Source organism: Myotis myotis, unplaced genomic scaffold, assembly GCF_014108235.1.
Source record: "Myotis myotis isolate mMyoMyo1 unplaced genomic scaffold, mMyoMyo1.p scaffold_m19_p_6, whole genome shotgun sequence".
NCBI classification, from domain to species: Eukaryota; Metazoa; Chordata; class Mammalia; order Chiroptera; family Vespertilionidae; genus Myotis; species Myotis myotis.
The window spans coordinates 33,975,472-33,999,351 of NW_023416368.1; the positions used below are offsets into that span (position 1 = coordinate 33,975,472).

Here is a 23,880-nt window from a genome sequence, read left to right on the forward strand (position 1 = left end):
ATTTGGTTGCGGTCGCCGGCGAAAAGCCGGGGCGCAGCACCTTTCGGCAAAGGCCTCTGGCCGTTGGGAGGCCCCGCCCGCCCGGACTGCGCTGCGCCAGGCCCCCGCCCCGGCCGCGTAGGACGTCGTGCCCCAGGATCAGCCCAGCTCCCCGCCGCGATCACTGCGCTGGCCCGGACTCGGGCCGCCCTTCCCCCTGGGCCCCACCCTCCTGGGGGACCACGCCCGATGCCCAAGGTGCCTGTTACCAGCGGGCGATGTTGCGCCTGCGCCTGGGTCCCCGGTTCCCGCCCCTCTTCCGGTCTGGCGGCCGTCCAGGGTCGGCTCCGCAGTTGCGCAGCTCGTGCCGCGGCCCTTCCACCCCTCCGCGCCCCGCCGCCTCCTGACGCCTGGCGTGACGTCACCACGCCGGCGGCCGCCATTACAGAGAGCCGAGCTCGGGAGCTCTAGCTAGCTGAGGAAGACAGCGGCCAGCGGCCGAGCACTGCGGGGAGAGCCAGCGAGCCAGAGCCAGCGCCGAGCCACCGCCAGGAACCACACCAGTACCTCGGGGACCGGCGGCGGCGTGTGCGTGTGGCCCGTGTGCGGGCGGCGGCGCGGGTGTAGCGCGGAGCGGCAGCCTGTTCGGGCGGGTGGCATCATGGACGAGAAGGTGTTCACCAAGGAACTGGACCAGTGGATCGAGCAGCTGAACGAGTGCAAGCAGCTCTCCGAGCCCCAGGTCAAGAGCCTCTGCGAGAAGGTGAGTTACACTCCGGCTACGGGAGCCGCCGTGGGCTGCGCCCGCCGAGAAAGGGGTGGCTGTGGGGAGGGTGCAACATGGCGGAGGCCGCCCGCCCGGGCCCCCGGCGCCTCCCAGACCGGGGTCCGGCGCGGCGCGGTCGGGCGGCGATTCCCAGGCGACCCGGCGCCCCCTGCCTCTCGCGCGGAGATGGGTTGTCCCTGCCTCTGGCGCCTAAAATGGCGCCGTTCACCCCACTCCGAGGCTTCGGAGCCTCCCGGCCTCGGCGTCGGACGGGTGCTGGGGGAGCGGAGACCCCGGGTGGGGGCGGTTTTGAGATCCGGGCAGGAGGCCTTGGGTTCAAACGCCCGGAGACAGAACCTGAGACTCTCCTGTGAGGTGGGCCGGAGGCTTTTCCCTTGGACTCAGGACTGAGTCTCAGCTCCAAAGCTGCCCAGAGGGTCCCCCCAAAGGCGAGCTTGTAGGCCAGACCCCGAGACCTATCGAGGGGCCCCACTGCTTTAGTGCTGTCCTAGGGGGATTGCGCCAAATTCGCTGAGCAGTCTTTTTGTAAAGCGCGTCTTTTAAGAATTTAACAACAAATCTCTTAACCTAGTTTCTACGAAGGTCATGGTGGTAGATATAGGGAGGCATTTAAGTTCTTTTTCATCGTTGGAAGAAATGGGAGAATTTGTTGGATCATACCGTATATGGAGTTTTGGGATTGGAAGTCAAATGTCAGTTGAATTTATGATTTCTATGCTGACCTAAACTGGGTAGTGGGAAATCTTTCTCTAAGCTTAACGTACTTGGCATTTTGCCATTTATTTTTTTTTAAATGAGCAACATCAATTGTAAGAGCAGCAAATTTTGTGTCCCGGCTCTTTGTTAGGAAAGTTACTTGTTTGTATTTTTGTGGCTTTAAGTGGTAGTAATAATAATAGCTGTCGATTGAGCGTTTACTGTGTTGCGGACTTACAGATGCTGAAAATAGGATCTTGTAGTCCGTTCCATTAGTCCATTTTAGTTACCCTTTTTTAAAGTGAACTTTGCAGCATTTTATTTTAATACAGAGTTGTGAAATATTGTGTTATCACTTTGTATTAGTGAAGGAAGTTATTACAGAGCAATTATGCTGACTTGTTTGTGGTTTGATGTGAAAATTAGGTTCATGAGTTTGGCCTATATACCCCTAAAATAGGCTTTTAAAGAAATTATGCTATAAATAATTGCAGTTTAAGTGAGGCAAATTCAGATTTATTTATCCCAAGCCCAAACAAAACTCTCCTAATGAGGTGGCACATCATCTATTGGAGCTGCATTGTAATGGTAGCTTCTTGATCCTTAATTCCCCTGCATCAAATGAGGATGGTGTTTATTTTAAAGATGTACAAATAAGCTTTTCAGAATTATTTAATGTATATTATTAGGTCTTAATTTGTAGGTACCATAAGTGATGATTTTAGTGACTTTTAGAGTTTAGTACTTTACATAAAGACTTAGTCAGCAGTTGGCTAGATGACTAGTCATTTGTGTAGAAAATATTGGAAGAGAAGTAATGATGTAATTGGAAAATCATGGGACTGCAAAGTTAGACTTGGACACTAGTGAATAATTGTGACTGACCTTGGGGCAACCACTTCACTTGGTCCATTTTCTTTTTTGAAACATCGATTTGTTGTTCCCCTTATTTAATGCATTCACTGGTTGATTCTTGTATGTGCCCTGAGCGAGGATTGAACCCACAGTCTACTGGGATTATGCTCTAACCAACTGAGCTACCCAACCAGGACCCATTTTCTTGTCTGTAGACTTAAAGCATGTTTAATTTGAGATTATACAATTTCATTTTAAATGAGTGCTTTGTGTTTAAATATTGAAAACCTACTGAATATCCAAGATTGCTTCCTTTTATGAGAGGAATGGAAAGCAATGCAGAATGTTTATTCTCAAGGAGTCTGAATCTAGTTGGAAATCAGTAGTAAATGGACCACAGAAGTAGAGGGTTTGTGTTGGAGACTACAGACGAAATATTTGATGCTTAGGTGGGGTGTATGAAGCTTGGTGCATCTAGTAAATGTTCTTTGTTTTCCACATTTTTGTAAAACTAAGATGAGTGAGGTTACTCAATTTATGCTTAGATCTCTATTGCTCATCCAGCCTGTCCAGATTTTAATTCTCAGAGCCAAAAAGATGGGAAATAATATTTGTAGGTAGGTTTCCAAGAAATGGATGAGCCTTTTGGGGGGGATACCATCACACAGCCTTCCTATTGTCTTTAGCTTCTAAGTGTTTCAACTTTTGGTATTATTGTAATTATTTCCAGATTAAATTAATTTGAAGGCAGTTTTTTAGGTATGTGGGATGAGTTAGAATACGTGACTTGAAATGATCTTTTGTACAAGTCTTCCTAGTAAAACAAAAATTCCCTTTTCACTGTTAATATTTGTATGGCTAATAACCCATCTGGTGAACGCTACATTTTTTTAAAAATCTTGAGGGAAATTTTTTTTTTTCATTAGTACAATAGTTTTTTTATTTTAAGAAAAGATACTTGTTGGAAATAGCTACTTAGTAATAGTTGATTATTTCTTTGATTATGAGAAGGTATGATAATTTTAAAACCTTTTATATATCTGAAAATGCCTAATCTGAATGAAATACTTAAAGTAGTAAAGATCATCATAAGAGATTATTGTAATTTTTAAAATGTAGAGGCCATTATTATGATATCTCATCAACATTGAACAGTGGTAGGTGTTCAAATGCAGAGGATCCAAGAGTGAACATAGTTTTATGTTATTAACAAGTCAAGCTCCTCTACCCCTCAAATGTGATTAAGGGTTATATCAAAGCCAAGGTGCCCTAACTGTTTTGGCTCAGTGGATAGAGCATCGGCCTGCGGACTCAAGGGTCCCAGGTTCGATTCCGGTCAAGGGCATGTACCTTGGTTGCGGGCACATACCCAGTAGGGAGTGTGTAGGAGGCAGCTGATCGATGTTTCTAACTCTCTATCCCTCTCCCTTCCTCTGTAAAAATAAATAAAATATATTTCTTAAAAAAGCCAAGGTGGTTGTGTGTGTGCAGTATACCTTGTCATTTTGGGATCATAATTTGTTGATTGTTTAAAAATTTGTGGTAAGTGAGTGCAGTTTTGTGTCAGGCACAGTTCTATAGTCAGTAACATGACTACATCTGTGTAATTGGACTGGTATATTTCCATTTACAGATGGGAAAAAATATTAGTGTCAACTTGGCTTTTCACATTAACTACAGTAAACAGTCTTTTATTATATGACTTCAGCAGTGGTTTAATTTAGGTATGATTTTTGGCTTTGTGCTTTCAGTTCTTACCAAACTTGTAGAGAATGTTGTTTGATAGCCAGATTTTTTTTTTCCCAAAGCAGTTCTTTAACTAGGTATGCTGTTTTCCATTGCTCTACAAGCACTATAAATAAAATGCAGTCATTAGGCTTCACTTAGTTTTAACCTTTCTTACGTGAGTATATAGAAAACAAACCCCTTCTTTCTAATTAGAAGAGCTACAAAATATTTGACCAAAGATAAATTATTTTATGAAGTGTGTAATATGTTTTTTGCTAGTCTGTATATGTGTTTGGTTTACATTGTTTGGTTCATTTTCATAAAAGTAATATGAACATTGAAAACAGTTGGCAGGGAAGCATAATACAGAATATTATGTTCATCATACTTTACATGCATAGTTCTCTTAAGTTTATGTAACAGTTATTGTCCTCAATTATAAATAGAAACTAGAGGCTCAGGAAGGTAAAGTTATTAACTGCAGAGGCTAAATTGAGATTGCCTAGATTTAAGGATTCTAAGACCAATGTTCTAGCCTTGCTTCACAGCCCCCTTTTAGATTCTTAGGTAGTGTTAATAAAAGATGCAGGTGAATTGAGGCCAGACTGAGTTGTAGAATCAACAGCTCTGTAAAATAAAGCATTACTTTTATTTTGATTGTTTGAAAGTTCCCTATTCCTGTCACATACTGTTGTTTCACTGTGTCCTGGAGGAGTAGACAATAATTATTCTTCAGTTTTGGATGTGGCTAACTGTATTCCCTCCTCAAATAAGATTAATGAGGTGAAAACTCCAGTTTATTTTCTATGTATTCTCAGATTGTGTAAATTGTGATCCATAGACTAAGCTCTGAAATATTCTAATAAAGCATAACTGACATTATTGTTCATTACGGTGTATAAATTGCCTTTCTTTTTATCCTCATAGCTTCCACAGTCAAAGCTGTTTGTGCCTCTTTGTTTCATGATCTTCCAGGCAAAAAGCAGTAATGCAGTTGGTTTTGAGTTGACTTAATGAGGAAACACCGAAAAGATGAACAGCCCTACTATTCAGTTACACAAGTTCTCCAACTCTCTTTGTTTCAGAGTCAAGAGTTCTGTGTCTACAAATATTGGTAGTAGTGAAACGCATTCTGTAGAAAGAATGATGAGCATTTCAGGAGTGTATGGGATAATATTTGCATCAACACTCTGGTGTTCACACTTTTTATGACAGCAGGTATTTCCTTATCTCATAAGTCACATGGAATATTAGTTTAGTTTAGAGGAGTTAAGCTCGGAAAACCAGGAGACATTGGATTTGGGTTGAAGAAATGGTAGGCAAGAGTCTTTTTTAAAAAAAAAATATATATATATATATATATATATATATATATATATATATTTATTTATATTTCTTTATTGATTTCAGAGAGGAAGGGAGAAGGAGAGAGGGATAAAAACATCAATGATGAGAGAATCATCGATCGGCTGCCTCCCGCGCGCCGCCCCCCCCGGGCACAAGCCCGCAACCCAGGCATGTGCCCTTGGCCGGAACCGAACCTGAACCGAACCTGGGACCCCTCAGTCTGCAGGCCGACGCTCTATCCACTAAGCCAAGCCGGTCAGGGCCAAGAATCTTTTTTTTTTTTTTTTTTTTTGAAGGTGCTTAGGAGAGATAGGAAAAGTTTTATGTGGCAAGGGACCCGCCCCCCCTTTTTTAACTCTTTTCTACTTGGTCCAATTCTCTCTTTTCACTTTAAAATTTTTTTTTTATTGTTTAAAGTATTACATATGTCTCCTTTTTCCCCCATTGACCTCTCCCCATTTGCCCCCCTCCCCCCCAGCACATGCCCTCACCCCCCCTACTGTCTGTGTCCATGGGTTATGCTTATATCACTTTTTTTTTTTAATTCATTTCCTATTACCATCCTTGTCTGAAAAAATCCTCAACCTATACTCCTACGCAAGTGAAATCTGAATTGGACTAGAACTAGGAAGGGGAAAGATTTCCTTTTGTTTTAAATAGCTTTTCTCTCTACTTCTGGAGCAGAAGTAGTAGAAGAAGCTGAAGTTGAGACTTATGGCTTGTCAATAAATGGCTAGGGCAGCCGTGGGCAAACTCCGGGCCGGCAGGATCCGGCCATTTGAAATGAATAAAATTATTGAAAAAAAAGACCGTACCCTTTTATGTAATGATGTTTACTTTGAATTTATATTAGTTCACACAAACACTCCATCCATGCTTTTGTTCCGGCCCTCCGGTCCAGTTTAAGAACCCATTGTGGCCCTCGAGTCAAAAAGTTTGCCCACCCCTGGGCTAGGGTCTGAAAGAACTATAAAGTAACAACCTGGGGTTAATAGCTTGCTTTCACAATACCAAGTTACTGTTGCCTAGTTATGTATTGGTATTGTGGCTTGGAATGGATGAACAAGGCAGTGACAGAAAAATATGTGTCTAAAGGTTGTACATGCCCAGCTGGCCAATTGCTCTGGCACCACTCCCTGTCCCCACCTCTGCCTTAATCATTTAATTACTACTACAGATTGGAATTTTTACATTTATGTTGTTGGGGGGGCTGAAAGAAGCTTGAGAACCTTTGTTCTAGAGTGCCCTGGGAAACAGTTTGTTTATTTAGCAGCTAAAGTCATATACAGAAGTGTAGTTCACAAAGGTTCTGGAGTGTCATTTGATGCTATTAACAATGTGACACTGTACATTTGTTCTTGGAATTCATTCAATCAAAAAGTTTAAGCCCCTATTACATGCATTACTGTCTTTCAGTATTTAGCTTTGTCTAAATAGCATTATCACAGGGATTTGTTAGTTTGCTTTTTGTTCTTTTTTTTTTAATCCTCTAGGGAGGATATTTTTCTATTGATTTTTAGAGAGTGGAAGAGAGAGGGGGGAAAGACAGAGAGAAATATTGTTGTTTCTAAATGAGAGAAACACATTGCTTGGTTGCCTCCTGCACACGTCCTGACCAGGGCCCAAGCTGTGGAGGAGCCTGCAACCAAGGTATGTGCCCTTGACCTGGATCAAACCCGGGACCCTTCTGTCTGCAGGCTGATGCTCTATCCACTGAGCCAAACGGGTTAGGACTGCTTTTTGTTCTTAATAGCAGGGTTTCAGATTAGTCAGAAGGTTGAACTTTTGTAAACTATATAGAAAGGTTTTAGAACATTTGTACTAGTGGTGATCGAGGGAATTTTATTTCTCTGCACCCATCATTTGTAAACTAGTAGTAATGCCCACCATCTATTTTGTTGTGTGGCTCTGACTTTTCATTAAAAGACTTTTAAGAAGGACTTTAGAATGGAGTAGAATTTTAGTGTTAGAAGGAACCTTAAAGACCTAGCCAGTGGTCGGCAAACTAATTAGTCAACAGAGCCAAGTATCAACAGTACTTCTTCAAAATAGACTCGTCCAGGCCGAAAACCGACTTCTGCGCATGGGCCATGAAGTTTCAATCGCACTGTATGTGCGCCCCCATGTGGCTCGCGAGCTTCAGTTTGCCGACCACGGACCTAGGCCAAGTCATCTTTTACAGATCAGGGAGGAAACAGACCCAGAGTGGTTCTAGTTTTATGATCAATTGTTGTGAGAATTTTTTAATAAACTATGTATGTAGCAACATTTCTCAGCTTAGTAGATTAACATTTTTTTCCCCCATGCAGGAATGATTGGGAATGTTTAATTTATGCACATGTGTAGGTTGGTTAGTAAAGATTGAGGTCAGATACATGGTTTTAAAGAAAATGATCATTTATTTTGGATAGAGATGAAGATGATTATATGAAGCTTAATCATACAGATTTTAATCAAAGAAGACCGAATTGTTTCATAAAATGTTAGAACCATCTGTTTGGTATAATTAATGAAAGACAAGTAGTATAAAAAAAGGTTTGATAATTGAAGATAACTAACATAAATTCATTTGCTTCCAGAGCTAATATGCACTACTTTATGTATCACACCAAAGTAAAATCTAGCCATATATATTAATTTATCTTAAAACATAATTTTTGCATAGTTATGAAAATCAAAGAAACCTATCTTTTATCTTATTTAAAGCAGCAAAAAGCAAAGTGAAATTCTCTTAAGATATTGAAAAAAGTATTCTTGCCTGCAAATTTAATTATTTTGCTGTAAATTAAAACTTTAAATTAAAAGTTTTAAAATGTCTTGAATTGTTTAACTGAAAAGTAAAATTCAAAGATTGCATTTTTCTCAGCTTCTCTTATGCCTTTATGGCTATATTGGTGAAGATGTATGATTAGAGTGTGAAATGTTAAATTTACTTGAACTAGAGTTCCAATGAATATTGGAATTAATAATCAGAATTTTAATAGAAAAAATTCATAAGATCATCACCCAACTCTGTGACTACTTGAAGAGTATGTGTGGACAATTTGTATAAGAGGAGAAATAACTGGTAGTAAATAAACATGGAATAAAAAGTTAGAAATCTTAAAGGAAAAGTGCCAGTTAAATCAGGAGATAGCATTTTATATCTGAAACTAGAGGCCCGGGGCACAAATTCGTGCATGGGTAGAGTTCCTAGGCCTGGCTGGCAATCAGGGCCAATCTGTGGGGCTACCGGCAGGGCGATTGGGTGGCCTAGCGCCGCCTGCTCACCAGCCCCAACCCCCACCGGTCGGGGGCCTGCAGGCTGGGGGCAGCTCCTGCGTTGAGTGTCTGCCCCCGGTGGTCAGTGCAGGTCATAGTGACCGCTCGTCCTGCCAATCGGTCAATTTGCATATTAGGCTTTTATTATATAGGCTAGCTGAGCATGTTGCATAACAAGTTGGGCATAATCTGGTGTGAATGTGTATGTGTGCGCGCATGCACGATCTTGCATGCGCTTCACACAGGCCCAAACCGTTAGATACAATACCTGCTAAATACAGGAAGAAAAGGTTTACACATATATAACTTTTCCAGTTAACATCTGCAAACATAAATAATGATCTCAGTTTATAAGTTTATTAGGGCCAGAGCAATTAACCAGTGTCTCTTTACTGCTAGACTTACTGGCCATAAATTGCAGATGAATTTGTGTCCTTCTCTTCTCTCATTCTCCTTGTCCAGAGACATTTTGATGTAAAGTTGCAGTGCAGCACCTCCAGGCAAAGGTAATGTTTTTAGATAAGTACTTGGTTGCTCTGAATTTTACTTATCATTATAACCTATTTAATCACAGAAGAACCCCTACAAAGGTTGAGTTCAAGGTCGCATACAATAACAGGTGATCACAGTTTTGAAGTCTGAGATCATAGATTAAAAACCACTGGTATATCATTTATATAAGACGCTGATTATCTCTTAAACTACGTATTGACTCCTCGTAAACATTAAAAATAAAGTAGTGCATCTAGGACAATCAGTTGCACAATTCACACAGCCCTGAAGTTTTTCAGTGCCAACTAACAGTTGGTCATGAGACGCGAGTGAACTTGAGATACTGTCCATTTTTTAAGATTCAATCAGAATTGGCTAAACCGTTGGATCACCTCTGCTTATGTAGGCTCTGTGCTTCCCCTCTTTCCCTTACAGTTTAGTGTTCTTATTGTTTTGGTTGCACATGATAGAATGCTTTTGATCACTTTGCAAATCAGGAAAACCAATGATCTAAGACTATGACAGGATCTTAAGTAGGTTGATTTATCCATTTCAGTTTGCTGATTGGTGGGCCCCTCTAAGGACCTTCATTTTTCCTTCAAGTATTCCAGAAGATGAGTCTGAGCATCATCCCATCTCTCTTTTTTTTTTTAATTGAATTTATTGTGGTGACATTAGTTTGCAAAACCATACTAAAACTGGAATGTCCAGCCCAGTATATTTAAAAATCACCCACACAACAAAGTTTCTACAGGTCCTCACAAAATCTGGAATTTCCACAAGATGTCTGATCTTTATAATCCAAGTAGTCATCCTTGAAGTTAAACTTCCAGGAGGCAGTTTGGTCCTTAAAATCCAAGCAGTTAAGTAGTTGAATTAAAACCAGGCTTGAAGCTACATATCCCTGGGTGGAAAGAGAAGCTGAGTACTGATTGAGATGGCTGGTGACTGTAGTGGTACCAGTAGGTTGTATGTGACTTCTGGTCCAGGAAGCTAGTGATGCAGAGGAGTCAAGTAAGATCTGTAGTCCATGCATGCCCCCAAAGTAGAAAGTTGAGCTATTATATTCTTGACTATAACCTGAAACCCCAGTATAGGCTATGGGCTATAGGTCATGCATGGAGGAAGAGAAGGTGGACAAGGGATCTGACAGTGGGGAAATGGAAGCTGGACTCCAGATAGATACAGGAGCACTGCTGCTGGAAATGGTTGGAACTGGGGTGCTAGAGGGGTGAGTGAATTGGCCACTTGCTCCACTCTCTGAATTCACTTTCTGGGCTGGAAATTCCTTTTGGCAGGTATCACTTTTTTTTTTTTTTTAAACCTCCATTCTGTTGCTGCTGCTGGTGGTGCTACTTAGCTCTTTGATTCTTAAACTGTATTCTGGTAGCCCATCAAGGAATTCGGCAAGTCTATGCCAGAAATGGTCAGATTCAGCCCATTGATTATATAAGGCAGTTGCTTAAGATAAAGCATCATGCTAATAAGGTTGTTAGGACACCCAAAGTCAGTCCAAATGGTGAGTGGGTGAGGGGGGTAGAATCCAGCTCAGGGGTGGGCAAACTTTTTGACTCGAGGGCCACAATGGGTTCTTAAACTGGACTCAGAAGAAGGAGCTGCGGCCGTGTTTCCGACGTTGCCATATTAACACTGCTGCTGGTGAAGGAGCGGAGGGGAGAGCAAGAGAACCCTCCGCTCTTTCGGCTCCGCAGGCCGGATAGAACAGCCGAACGGGCCAGGTCCGGCCCACTGGCCGTAGTTTGCCCACGGCTGATCCAGCCAGAAGGTCTTGCTTCACCCAGGGTAGACAGATTCTGGGCCCTTGGTGGGAGTGTTTGGAGTGGTGGAACTAAGTGAAAAGCTTGCTTACTGCTTCAGAAGCAGCAGCAGCTCTTCCACATCCCACCACTAACAAAAAGGATAATCCTGTTGTATAGTACATATGAAACTAAAAAATACTATCTTGCTCTGTAATCCCATCAATTGAAAATACTCTGAAAGGAAATCATTCAGATAACAATAGTACGTGCATAAGTCTGTTCAGGAGGATGTTCTACAGCAGTTTAAAATGATCACTATAATGCTGTAGGAAATTGGGTTAGTGAATATGAAATATTAGAACACAAACGAGATGTTGACCACTTATAGACATGAGGTCTGTATGTAGGTAAAAACTGGAAGAAATGAGTAGTTTTGTTGCTGTGGTAGGATTATGACAGTCATATTATTCTTAAAGTTTTTCCACTGAAATTAACAATCAACATTTTAATGCTTTTTGGTCTTTTTATACAAAAAAAAAATTCCTTAGTTGTAATCATATTGTATTTTTAAGTGTTTGCTTGATTATAAGTGGTTGGTGAATCTGTTGGTTCATGTTTTTTCTCTTTTATTTCCTTGAAAAATCTTGGCTTAGATGATCTGTGAGGTCTAATTTAAGTCTGCGTTGCTTGTAATTTCATATTATTATGGTGGCTAGGGATGACCTATATCTAAGAATGTCAAGCAGATCTATATGTCATTCACCTTATACTTGATTGCTTTATAGCAGGTTGAAATAAAGTCTGATTTCTGAATCTGAACTCTGAGAGGATGTTGAAAATAAATTAATACCCCTAAAGGTTCCTTTCCTTCAAGTGATTTTCCAAATTGTTTATTAGGATGGTATAAAATTTAGCTTCACACTGTTACTTGTGATGGTCTCTTATTAATAAAATAGCCTATTCCCATTTTAAATGGGAAGTTTTTAAAAATATATATATTTGATTTCAGAGAAGAGAGAAAGGGAAGGGAGAGAGAGATAGAAACATTCAAGGATGATAGATAATCATTGATTGGCTGCCTCCTATTTGGGATCAAGCCTACAACCTGGGCATGTGCCCTGACCAGGAGTCACCCAAGACCTCCTAGTTTGACACTCAACCACTGAGCCACACCGGCCAAGCTAGGAAATTTTACAGCAAATCTTTTTTCCCTTGAATTCATTCATTTCATTATTTACCACTTGACTGAATTTCAGTAGGGTTCCAATAAAAAAAATGAATATGATACTAATTACACTATTTTTTTTAAACTTGATCTTTTTTCAAATGTTAAGTAGCTGAGACATTTGACGGTCTGAAAAAATGTTTTAGGGGTTTAGGAGAAGCAAAAAAGTTTGGGAGTGTGTGTGTGTGTGTGTGTGTGTTTTGCTTTTTTGTGCCCATGCATAATTCAGGGACATAGGCTTTAAATTATAGCAGTCAGAATACCAGAGGATGAGACCTGCCAGCATAGCTCAGTGATTGAGTGTCTACCTATGAAACAAGAACTCATGGTTCAATTCCCGGTGAGCGCACATGCCTGGTTTGCAGGCTTGATCTCCAGTTAGGGATGTGCATGAGGCAACTGATCAATGATTTTCCCTCATCGATGTTTCTCTCTCCCTCTTTGATCTTTCATCTCCCCCTCCCTTCCTCTCTGAAATCAATAAAAATATATTTAAAAAAAAAAAAAAAAAAAAAGCCCTAACTGGTTTGGCTCAGCGGATAGAGCATCGCCCTGCGGACTCAAGGGTCCCGGGTTCGATTCCAGCCAAGGGCGCATGCCTGGGTTGCGGGCTCAGTCCCCAGTAGGGGGCGTGCAGGAGGCAGCCGATCAATGATTCTCTCTCACCATTGTTGTTTCTCTCTGTTCTTCTCCCTTCCTCTCTGAAATCAATAAAGAAATATATTTTTTTTAAAAAAGAACTCTAAAACTAAGGAATTAGGTACCTGAATGTCTTGCTCCATTTTCATTGATCTTTATACAGCTACTAATAATATAATTTCTTTAGTGTTTACTTAGATGACAACTAATAGGCCTAAAAACTCTTGATACTGATGAGAGAAATAGGGCTGTGCATCTTGATACACATTTGGTTTTGGATTCCGAGGAGAGATGACCAATGGAACAAAATCTTGCCCTCTTATAATGGGATCATAATTGCCTGCAATTTCATTTTCTACTGAGTTGCACCTTACACTACATTAAATGTGAAGAAACATGTATTTGTTAATGTTTAATGTCAAGTGTATTGGTTTATTTTTTTTCTCTCTCTCTCTATCTGTAGGCTAAAGAAATCCTGACAAAAGAATCCAACGTGCAAGAGGTTCGATGTCCAGTCACCGTCTGTGGAGATGTGCATGGGCAATTTCATGATCTCATGGAACTGTTTAGAATTGGTGGCAAGTCACCAGATACAAATTACTTGTTTATGGGAGATTATGTTGACAGAGGATACTACTCAGTTGAAACAGTTACTCTGCTTGTAGCTCTTAAGGTAACTTCAAGTTTATGTTCAGATATTTTAAACTGAGTAAAACAGTCCTTTTGAATGTTCTTTTTTCCAGAGATTTGTGATTTTCTCTGAGTATTAAGTTTTAGAATAAAACTTTAGATTTAGGATTGCAAATACTTAGATTTGGGACCTAGAAATCATAGGTCTATCTGTCTGAGTAAGGGGATGGTATAGAATAAAAACAAAAAGGGTTTTGTGTGTTTGTGGGGAGTTTTTTTGTTAATCCTAACCCGAGGATTTTTTTTTTTTATTGGTTTTTAGAGAGTGGGAGGGAGAGTGAGTGAGAGAGAAACATTGATGTGAGAGAGACATATCGATTGATTGCCTTTCCACACACACCTCACCTGGGGCTGGGGATTGAACCTGCAACCCAGGTACATGCCCTTGGCCAGAATTGAACCTGGAGACTGTGGTATTCGGGTTGATGTTCTAATAACCATAGCAACACCAGCCAGGGCAAAAAAAGGTTATTCCTTAAGGAAGAAAATAACCTTTGATTATTTGAAAAAATATTAGAAGGCTGGTCAGATAGATTTTAGATCAATAAATTGGGATGTGGAGGGAATATAATTACCTTTCTAGATACTTTTGAAGTATTTTAAAGGAATGAAATGTCAGTTGTTGGAATGTTTATATCCTTTGACAGAGTAGTCCTATTACAATTTTATTGAAGTAGAAATTCAAGAAGAAAAGAGCTTTATTTATATGAAAACATAAACTGCAGCATTATTTTTAATATCAGAAAGCATTGACCTAAATATCCAACAGAAAGTGAATATCTAAAATATGATTTATCTCAATGGACTAGTTTGTAACCATTAAGCATGTCATGATAATCTAGAACAATACAGAAATGATAATTAAAGAAAACAAGTTGCTTTATATCGGGTATAGCTTTGGGAAATGTACAAAGGTCTGAAGGTGAAACATGAAATGATAAATAGCGTTTAGTATGGTAGGCTTCTGTCTTTCCCATAAAAAAAATTGACTTTACCTTTTGGGGAAAAGATTTTACTAAATATGCAGAATGGTAAAATGCCGAAGACTTCTAATATTGGAGAAGCAGTGAGATGTGGTTTTTGCAAGAGCTGAATTTTAGGCAACTAATATAATGTATGTGTTTGAAGCTACTAAGTCTGAATTATATAAAGTGCTACAGAACATTTTTGGAGTCATTATGTTCTGCATCTGTAAAATAAAGGGGTTAGATTAAATGATGGAAACTTTCTGTGGTAGCTCTAGATATTACAAGAGCAGACTTATAAGCTGACCTTAAAGCCCAGGATATTTAATCCCAGTGCTCAGAAGGATTGAATATGTTAACTTTAAGAATTCATGTTTAGCCGAACCGGTTTGGCTCAGTGGATAGAGCGTCGGCCTGCGGACTCAAGGGTCCCAGGTTCGATTCCGGTCAAAGGCATGTACCTTGGTTGCGGGCACATCCCCACTGGGGGGTGTGCAGGAGGCAGCTGATCGATGTTTCTGTCTCATCGATGTTTCTAACTCTCTATCCCTCTCCCTTCTTCTCTGTAAAAAATCAATAAAATATATTTAAAAAAAAAAAGAATTCATGTTTGAAGCTGTTAAGGGTTGAATTGTGCCGCTACTACTCCCAAATTTCATGTGTTGAGACCTAACCCCCATTACCTCAGAATGTGACTGTGTTTGGAGATAGGGTCTTTAAAGATGTAATTAAAATGAGGTCAGACGGGGAGCCCTAATCCAATATGACTTGTTGTCCTTATAAGAAGAGATTTGGACACAGATTCAGAGGAAAGATGTCCAGAGGAAAGATGATAAGACTGGAGAAGATAGGCATTTACTAGCGAAGGGCAGGGGCCTTCAGATGTAACCAATCCTATCAACATCCTCTGTAACTGTGAGGAAATACATTTGATATTTAAGCCACCCAGTCTGTGGTGCTTTGTTATGACAGCCTATTCTTTATTATGACAAACGAATAAAGGGGGAAGGAAACTAACAAATAGTAATGGAACAGGAGTATCCATTTACAAAAAAGAAGAGGAACTTAGATACTTCATACCATATAAATGAACCATAATTGATCATAGACCTAAATATGAGAGCTAAAGCTATGAATTTTCTAGAATAAAACTTAGAAAATCTTTGTAAACTTGGGTTAGACATAGATTTCTTAGCTATGATACCAGAAGCATGATCCATTAAAAAATTAATAAATTGGACTTCATCAGAATTATTTTTGGTCTTCAAAAGACATCACTAAGGAAAATGTATTTGTATTCATATATATATATATATTTAAAACCTGTTATAACTAAGATGACAATTTAAAGATGGATGAAGTATTTGGATATTTCACCCAAGAAAATATCAGTAAGCACATAAAAAGATGCAAATTAAAGTCACAGCCATTCAAATGGCTGTCATCAGTAAGGCTGATAATACCAAGTGTTAGTGAATTTGTGGAGAGATTGAATCTTTATGCATTGCTGATGGGAATATAAAATGCTCTGCACTTTGAAAAAGTTTGGCAGTTTCTCAAAAAGTTAAACGTATCCCTACCATATGACCCAGCAATTATACTCAGTTAGGAATCTACCCAAGAGAAATGAAAATACGTTCATATAAAAATTTACATGGCCCTAGCTGGTTTGGCTCAGTGGAAAGAGCATTGGCCTGTGGACTGAAGGGTCCCGGGTTCGATTCCAGTCAAGAGCACATGCCCTGGTTGCGGGCTCAATCCCGGCGGGGGGGGGGTGGGGGGGGGGGCGGTGTGCAGGAGGCAGCCGATCAGTGATCCTCTCTCAACATTGATGTTTCTTTCTCTCTCTCTCTCTCTCTCTCTCCTCCCTTCCTCTCTGAAATCAATTTAAAAATATTTTAAAAATTAAATTAAAAACTTACACGCATTAACTGGGGGTGGTAAGCACACAGTACAATATATAGATCATGTAGTAATTTTATTAACCAACGTTATCCCAATACATTCAATTTTAACCATGTACATTCAAATGATTATAGTAACATTATTCATTGTAGCCCCAAACTGCAAACAATCCAAGTATTCATTCAACTGGTGCATAAAGAAACAAAAGATGGTATGGCCATACAATGGAATACTATGCAGCAATTAAGAAAGACAAATCACTGATCCATATACAGTTGAGCATCAAAAATATTCCGCCTAAGTGAAAGAAACCAGGCACAAATGACTGCATGTTGTGTGATTAATTTATATGAGATTTCTAGAAAAGCAAATCAATAGAAAGTAAATCAGTGGTTGGTGGGAGTTGGGAGTGACTGCAAATAGGCATGAGGGATCTTTTGGGGATAATGGCATGATTATAAAGCTGGATTGTGATGATTGTTGCATAATTATAAATTTACCAAAAATTATTTAACAAGAAATAATTCATGAATAGAGTGTTATAGCTGATAATTCTCTTGGTGTAAAATTGGTGGTAGAAGTTTGATTTAGTTGAGATGGGGTTGACAAATACCTCATGGACAAGTGCCTGTAGATGTGTGGTTTCAGTTCAGTGTGATACAAGGATTTGGAATGGTTTTCGTTTTTTGTCTTTTCCCCCAATAAAGTTAGAACTCTAGATTTCCCTGTGGAAGGTTTGCTGAATTGTTGTTTGGTTTTTGAAGGAGCCAGCATTTCATGTTGTTTTCCATTTTGTTGTTTCAGGTTCGTTACCGTGAACGCATCACTATTCTTCGAGGAAATCATGAGAGCAGACAGATCACACAAGTATATGGTTTCTATGATGAGTGTTTAAGGAAATATGGAAATGCAAATGTTTGGAAATATTTTACAGATCTTTTTGACTATCTTCCTCTCACTGCTTTGGTGGATGGGCAGGTATGTAGGTCTTCTTAAAACTTACATCACTGATTGTTTTCAGTATTCTGCTTTCTTAATGTTTAAGGATCGGTAATTCTTTGTCCACTCACATCCCTTTGGGGCCTCTTTGAAGTGCCTTTGTATCAGGCCCTGAACTATATGTTGGGACTACATCCATCCTCTCAAACTGTTTCTGGACACATCTGGGAGATGTAATTAAGGAGACCATAACAAAATTCTGTGCAAAAGAAGATTATAGTCTGTAGTGAGAGTGAAATCAGAGAAACATTTTCTTGGAGGAGCAGATTGAAGTGGAGTCTGCATTAAGTGGTGATGGTTTATCAGGAAGAAAGGGAGTGTATTCAGTAGTTTAGAGTGGGTTGGGAGAAAGATGGCTTAGAGGAGGTGCAGAGACAAGCCTGGTTGTGGCAGAACATAGATACAGGTGGGTTAAATAATGTGGGCTGCTGTCTGCACCTTAGTCCAGAATGTCTCAAGTTGTTTTTAGGTGAGGTTAACATTATAAACCATTCTTTTCAGATCTTCTGTCTACATGGAGGCCTCTCGCCATCCATAGATACACTGGATCACATCAGAGCACTTGATCGCCTACAAGAGGTTCCCCATGAGGTAATGACTTTTATTTGGTTAATAAAATCTTTTTAGCAAACTTCTTGGAGGAAAAAATTTAATTGTAACTTAGTTCATTATATGTATTCTTTTGTTTAATTCTCAAAAATGATCCCATGTGATGTGAACACTCTTGTCCACCCATTCTTCAGAAGAAGCTAATATAAGGAACCTGCCAAGATCGCCATACTTGTAGGACTGGGCTTGGGACATAGGGTATAGTTTTCTTCAGAGTCTCTGTCTTAATTACTAGACTCCAGTGCAGCCGTGGGCAAACTACGGCCCGCGGGCCGGATCCGGCCAGTTTGAAATGAATAAAACTTAAAAAAAAAAAAAAGACCGTACCCTTTTATGTAATGATGTTTACTTTGAATTTATATTAGTTCACACAAACACTCCATCCATGCTTTTGTTCCGGCCCTCCGGTCCAGTTTAAGAACCCATTGTGGCCCTCCAGTCAAAAAGTTTGCCCATCCCTGCTCTAGTGCCTAACATTGACATTTGTATACTATAGGCAAATTATTAGGGTTTGTTATTGGGGCTCACTGATGTAGGCTATTTCTCTTAAAAGACATCTGGAAGTAGTTTATTTATTTGACATAGATATTTGTAACTGTAAAACCTTTTACTGTTTTCAGCAAACACCACTTAAATAAACCCAAATATTTTAAGTAGCCTTTTGGATGGTAAAATTACAGTGATTTGAAAGAAGAAAAAGGAAAAATGGGCTCAATTCTTAGCATAGAACATTGACTTCTAGCATACAAATAAAATTTGGGTCTTGTTTAAATTAATTCTAATACAATTCTGTGATTATCAATAAAGTCTGTTTTTGATGAATTATTCAAATCATGTATTAACCATTTTTGCAAGTCTGTTTAACTTAACTTGCTTTTTTAGGGTCCAATGTGTGACTTGCTGTGGTCAGATCCAGATGACCGTGGTGGTTGGGGTATATCTCCTCGAGGAGCTGGTTACACCTTTGGGCAAGATATTTCTGAGACATTTAATCATGCCAATGGCCTCACGTTGGTGTCTAGAGCTCACCAGCTGGTGATGGAGGTACGTTCTGTTCTTTGAAACCTGATTTGCCTTTTATGTAAACTTAATGAAGGAAGATATTAGGGAGTTTTAAATGAATGATACTAATGAGAACATGTAGCCTGAGCCTTTTCAGTAGGTGCACACTAGAAGTAAAATCTCAAGCTTTGGTCACCATGAAATTCATAGTTAACATGTTTTCATAGATTCTTTTTTTAAGTTTGAGTCAATGTTGATTATTAACATTATCTAAGTTTCAAGTATACAATTACGATATTGTGTGCTCACCGCCAAAGTCTAGTCTCCGTCTGTCACCATAAATGTGACAGATTCTTTTTTTTTATTGTCTAAGGTTTTACATTTGTCTTCATTTTCCCCAGTTGACCCCCGCGCACCCCCCACACACACAGCCCCCTCCTCCCCCCGCCCCCCAGGATTCTTTTCTAATGTATTTTTATTAACCTCAGAGAGGGAGAGAGATAGAGACACATCAGTGAGTGAGCCCAGGTTGGCTTGGCTCAGTGGTTGAGCATAGACCTATGAACCAGGTCACAATTTGATTCCCGATCAGGGCACATGCCTAGATTGCGGGCTCGATCCCCAGTAGAAGGCTTGGCAGGAGACAGCTTGATCAATGATTCTCTCTCATCATTGATGTTTTTCTCTCTCCCTCTTCCTTCCTCTCTGAAATCAATACAAGTACATTTTTTTAAAAAAGAAACATCAGTGAGAAAGCATCATCGATCCAGCTGCCTCCTGTATGCCCCCTACGGTGTATTGAGCCCACAACTGAGGCATGTTCCCTAACCAGGAATCGAACCGTGACCTCCTGATTCATATGTCAGTGCTCATCCACTGAGCCATACCAACCAGGCTTGACAGATTCTTAATGACAGGATAGTGCTTGGGATTTAAGAGTGGGGAAGTAAGACTCAGGGGGCAGGAGAAGAGGGAATGTAATATTTTATTATCTCAATTTTGTTATTTCGTATATTTAATGTGTATGTGTGGAGGAGAGTTTGGGAAGAAATAAACCAAAATATTTTAAGTAGCCTTTTGGATGGTAAGATTACAGTGATTTGAAAGAAGAAAAGGGAAAAATGGGCTCAATTCTTAGCATAGAACATTGACTTTTAGCATACAAATAAAATTTCGGTCCTGTTTAGATTAATTCTAATACAATTCTGTGGTTATCAGTAAAGTCTGACTTTGCTAAAGATAGGGAAAGAAATTTGTGAACAATACTTTAAAAGTAACTGATGCATTTGAATAAAGCCAGAAATGCTAGAGGCATCTATTCTTTTTACCTGAGCAATGACCGCCTTGGGACCTTCACTTATGACTGATGAGAGAATTAATAAGGTTGTGGTCTCCTATGAGTATTTATCTGCCTTTATAAGGAATGGCCATATACTCATTCTTGGATCAGTTTAGAGCCACTGCAATAAGAGAGGCTGGTGAGACAGTGCTGTTTACAGAAGGCCAGATATTTAAGAAGATGTATTGGTTATTGTTTCTAATTTAAAAAGTTGTGTAGAGCACAGAAAATTGTTATCTAAAACTGTTGCTATTTTTCAAGACTTTTTGAGAGAAAAGTTTTTTTTCTTGAGTAACATTTAGTTTTGTAAATAAGGGAGTAAAATGTATTTTTATGTCTTTTTTCCTTGTAGGGATATAACTGGTGCCATGACCGGAATGTAGTAACGATTTTCAGTGCTCCAAACTATTGTTATCGTTGTGGTAACCAAGCTGCAATCATGGAACTTGATGATACTCTAAAATACTCTTTGTAAGTATCTACACCTGAGTAGTTGATTGCTATTATTTGAATATATAGTTTTAATGGGAGCTTTAAGAGTTGAAAAGCTCATTGCTAAATACATTCCAATTTGATTTTTAAGTTTCCTTTGAAACAGACCTATGGTATTTTGAAATACATCAACAGAAACTTGTGATATATAGGTTCTAATATAAATTAAAACTTTAAACCTACATTTTACTTATTTAGTAGAGCCCATCTTACAGTTGATCTTATAAGGAAGCCTAGTATATAAAAGCATATCCTCTCTGGCTGAAGTTACCTTGGCTCTTTGAGGAGGCAGTCAGCTAGAAGACCCTTATTAAAAGCATGATTGAACTATAACTAGTTTTGTTACATTAAGGCAAGCTGAAATTTGATAGGAAAAAATAGAGTAAAGTTTGAAAGAATGATGTTCTTGATTTTGAGTGTCAGTACAATGGTGTCTTCGAGTATAAACAACAAATATGTCTTGTTTTTCAGCTTGCAGTTTGACCCAGCACCTCGCAGGGGCGAGCCACATGTTACTCGTCGTACCCCAGACTACTTCCTGTAATGAAATTTTAAACTTGTACAGTATTGCCATGAACCATATGTTGACCTAATGGAAATTGGAAGAGCAACAGTAACTCCAAAGTGTCAGAGAATAGTTAACATTCAAAAAACTTGTTTTCACATGGACCAAAAGATGTGCCATATAAAAATACAAAGCCTCTTGTCATCAACAGCCGTGACCACTTTAGAATGAACCAGTTCATTGCATGCTGAAGCGACATTGTTGGTCAAGAAACCAGTTTCTGGCATAACGTTATTTGTAGTTACTTTTGCTTTCTATGAGAGACTGCAGATAAGATGTAAACATTAACACCTCGTGAATACAATTTAACTTCCATTTAGCTATAGCTTTACTCAGCATGACTGTAGATAAGGATAGCAACAAACAATCATTGGAGCTTAATGAACATTTTTAAAAATAAGTACCAAGGCCTCCCCTCTACTTGTGAGTTTTGAAATCGTTCTGTTTATTTTCAGGGATACCGTTTAATTTAATTGTATGATTTGTCTGCACTCAGTTTATCTCCCTTCTCAAATCTCAGCCTCATGTTGTTCTTTGTTATTGTCAGAACCTGGTGAGTTGCTTTGACAGAACTGTTTTTCCCCCTCCTGTAAGACAATGTTAACTGCACAAGGGCACTGCAGTGTTTTTCATAATAAACTTGTGAACTAAGAACTGAGAAAGTCAAATTTTAATTGTATCAGTGGGCAAGACTGGTGCTGTTTATTTAAAAGATAAATCAGTTGATAAATTTTAGAATTTGTAGAATGTTAGGTAAAGAAAAAAAAATCAAGTCCATTACATAGTCTCTCTGGTAACTCTTTAACATTCTTCAGGTGAATTTCATGCTTTATAGTTCAGATAGTACAATTTATCAGATTGCCAGTGTGTTCTTTGTGGGTTCTTCCTGCATATTAACTTGTTTGCAAGAAAGGAAATCTGTGTGCAACTTCAGTGAGATCGGACTGTAAAACCATGTAACTTGAGATTTAAGTTTTTGGGTTTTTTAATAAAACAGCATGTTTTCAGGTAGAGCCACGAAGTAAATAATGTGTCTACTTATTCAGTGCAGTTTCTGGTTATAAATATATTGTTATAAATTAATTGTCTAATTGTAGATACTGTGGGCTTCGGTCATCTCAATTAGAAAGTGTTAGTAATCTACCTGATTATGAAATAAGTAAAGAAAATGCGTTGGTAAGTATAGTAATTTCCTTTAAAAATATATAATTGCTGTTGTTAATTTCTCAGTAACAGATTAAAATAAAATTTTCATATTTTAAAAGGTTCTTGTTCAAAAAAAATATCAAAGACTTCTCAACTAAAAATGAGTATTTTGAATATACTGAGGACTTGAAGTTTGCTTTGGAATGTATGGGTAAAATGAATTGGTAAAATGATGGGCTCATTTCTTAGGTTAAATTTCCTAAGCAAAGATAGATGCCCTTTTTCTTGGTTGCAGTAGTGTGTTTTAAATTAAAGTGTAACGTGAATATTAGCATGTAAGAAAGACTTAACCTTGGCTTTGTAGGAAAACAATGGTATTTCTGTGGTTTTCATCCTTGATGCAGAGGTTCTGATTTAGTTTGGAGGAGGAGGGCTCAGGTATACATATTTTTAAGTTTCCCAATTGAGTTTAATTTACATGTAGATTTAAGAACTCAGTTTTCCAACTACACATTTAAGAAAATTGGTTTTTGTGGTGGATGATGATGGTTGTGGATTTTGGTAAATAATTAAGATATACCATGTGACTCTTACTTTGTTTCAATAGTGACTTCTACCTGTCCTGTATGTAGTAAGCAGTCCCTTAATTTCTACTGTAGTGTGTTCCTAGAATTGGACCTTAAAATTTAGTAATAGGCGTGTTTGTTTTGAGGTGGAATCTTTTCCCGTGGGTTAAAATTATTTTCATTAAAGCCTTAATCTTTTCAAATTTAGTGTTTTTTTTCCCCCTTCAGTTAATTTATTCTATTGAATAGCCTTATAAAGGTTGTAGATGTATTATCTTGGGCGTGCCTGATGATCTCTATATTTGTTGTAATTATAATTTTTAAGCCTTATGGCTAAGTACATTTTATTTCTGCTTTTTATTAAATATATTTGGTTAATTGCACAGGTACTGACTGCCATGTAGACAAAAATGGGATGTTGACTTGCAGTCCTAGTGCTATCCTATAAATAGGTTACAGTGTTCATTTATCAGCTGTTGTATAAAATTGAGGGAAGGAAAAAGTGGATTATGGATGTTTATAATGTATACATTTTTTACAGGTTGGACATACAACTTACAAGTAAACTGGGCAGCAAACTCCAAGTTTATATTTCCTGTCATACTTGGACTAGAATGTCTTTCCCAGGAGGTAAAAAAAAGAAAAAAGATAGTTATAGCTAGTGATTGAATGCTCAAAATGAGACCATGTTTCTTTAAGACAAACCATAGATTGTCATGGCTGAAGTTTAATTGAATGGAGTTTGTATCCTAAACAGGTTTAGGATAAGTAGCTGGTCTGTTTCTCCACCTAGAATGCTGCTAATGTAACAAACCACTTCATGTGGCTCATTT

At 38.9% G+C, this 23,880-nt stretch overlaps 1 protein-coding gene and 1 pseudogene across 1 annotated transcript; one reads left to right on the top strand and one right to left on the bottom strand.

Moving 5' to 3' along the window:
* The first annotated feature begins 441 nt into the window (after positions 1 to 441).
* PPP2CA (protein phosphatase 2 catalytic subunit alpha) lies at positions 442 to 22,348 on the top strand. The gene is made up of 7 exons (XM_036312868.1): positions 442 to 742; positions 13,233 to 13,442; positions 17,134 to 17,307; positions 17,830 to 17,919; positions 18,820 to 18,981; positions 20,631 to 20,749; positions 21,242 to 22,348. Exons 1-7 carry the CDS (start codon positions 641 to 643, stop codon positions 21,312 to 21,314), a joined length of 930 nt encoding a protein of 309 aa, XP_036168761.1. The 5' UTR covers positions 442 to 640; the 3' UTR covers positions 21,315 to 22,348.
* On the bottom strand, positions 9,904 to 10,624 carry LOC118658021 (annotated as a pseudogene).
* Positions 22,349 to 23,880: the final 1,532 nt, after the last annotated feature.

Excerpts from the sequence above, each read along its gene's own strand:
- PPP2CA (XM_036312868.1), top strand. The coding sequence starts at position 641 with ATGGACGAGAAGGTGTTCACCAAGGAACTGGACCAGTGGATCGAGCAG. Across the intron at positions 17,308-17,829 it reads CTGCTTTGGTGGATGGGCAG|ATCTTCTGTCTACATGGAGG; the intron begins GTATGTAGGTCT and ends CATTCTTTTCAG. Across the intron at positions 18,982-20,630 it reads CTCACCAGCTGGTGATGGAG|GGATATAACTGGTGCCATGA; the intron begins GTACGTTCTGTT and ends TTTTCCTTGTAG.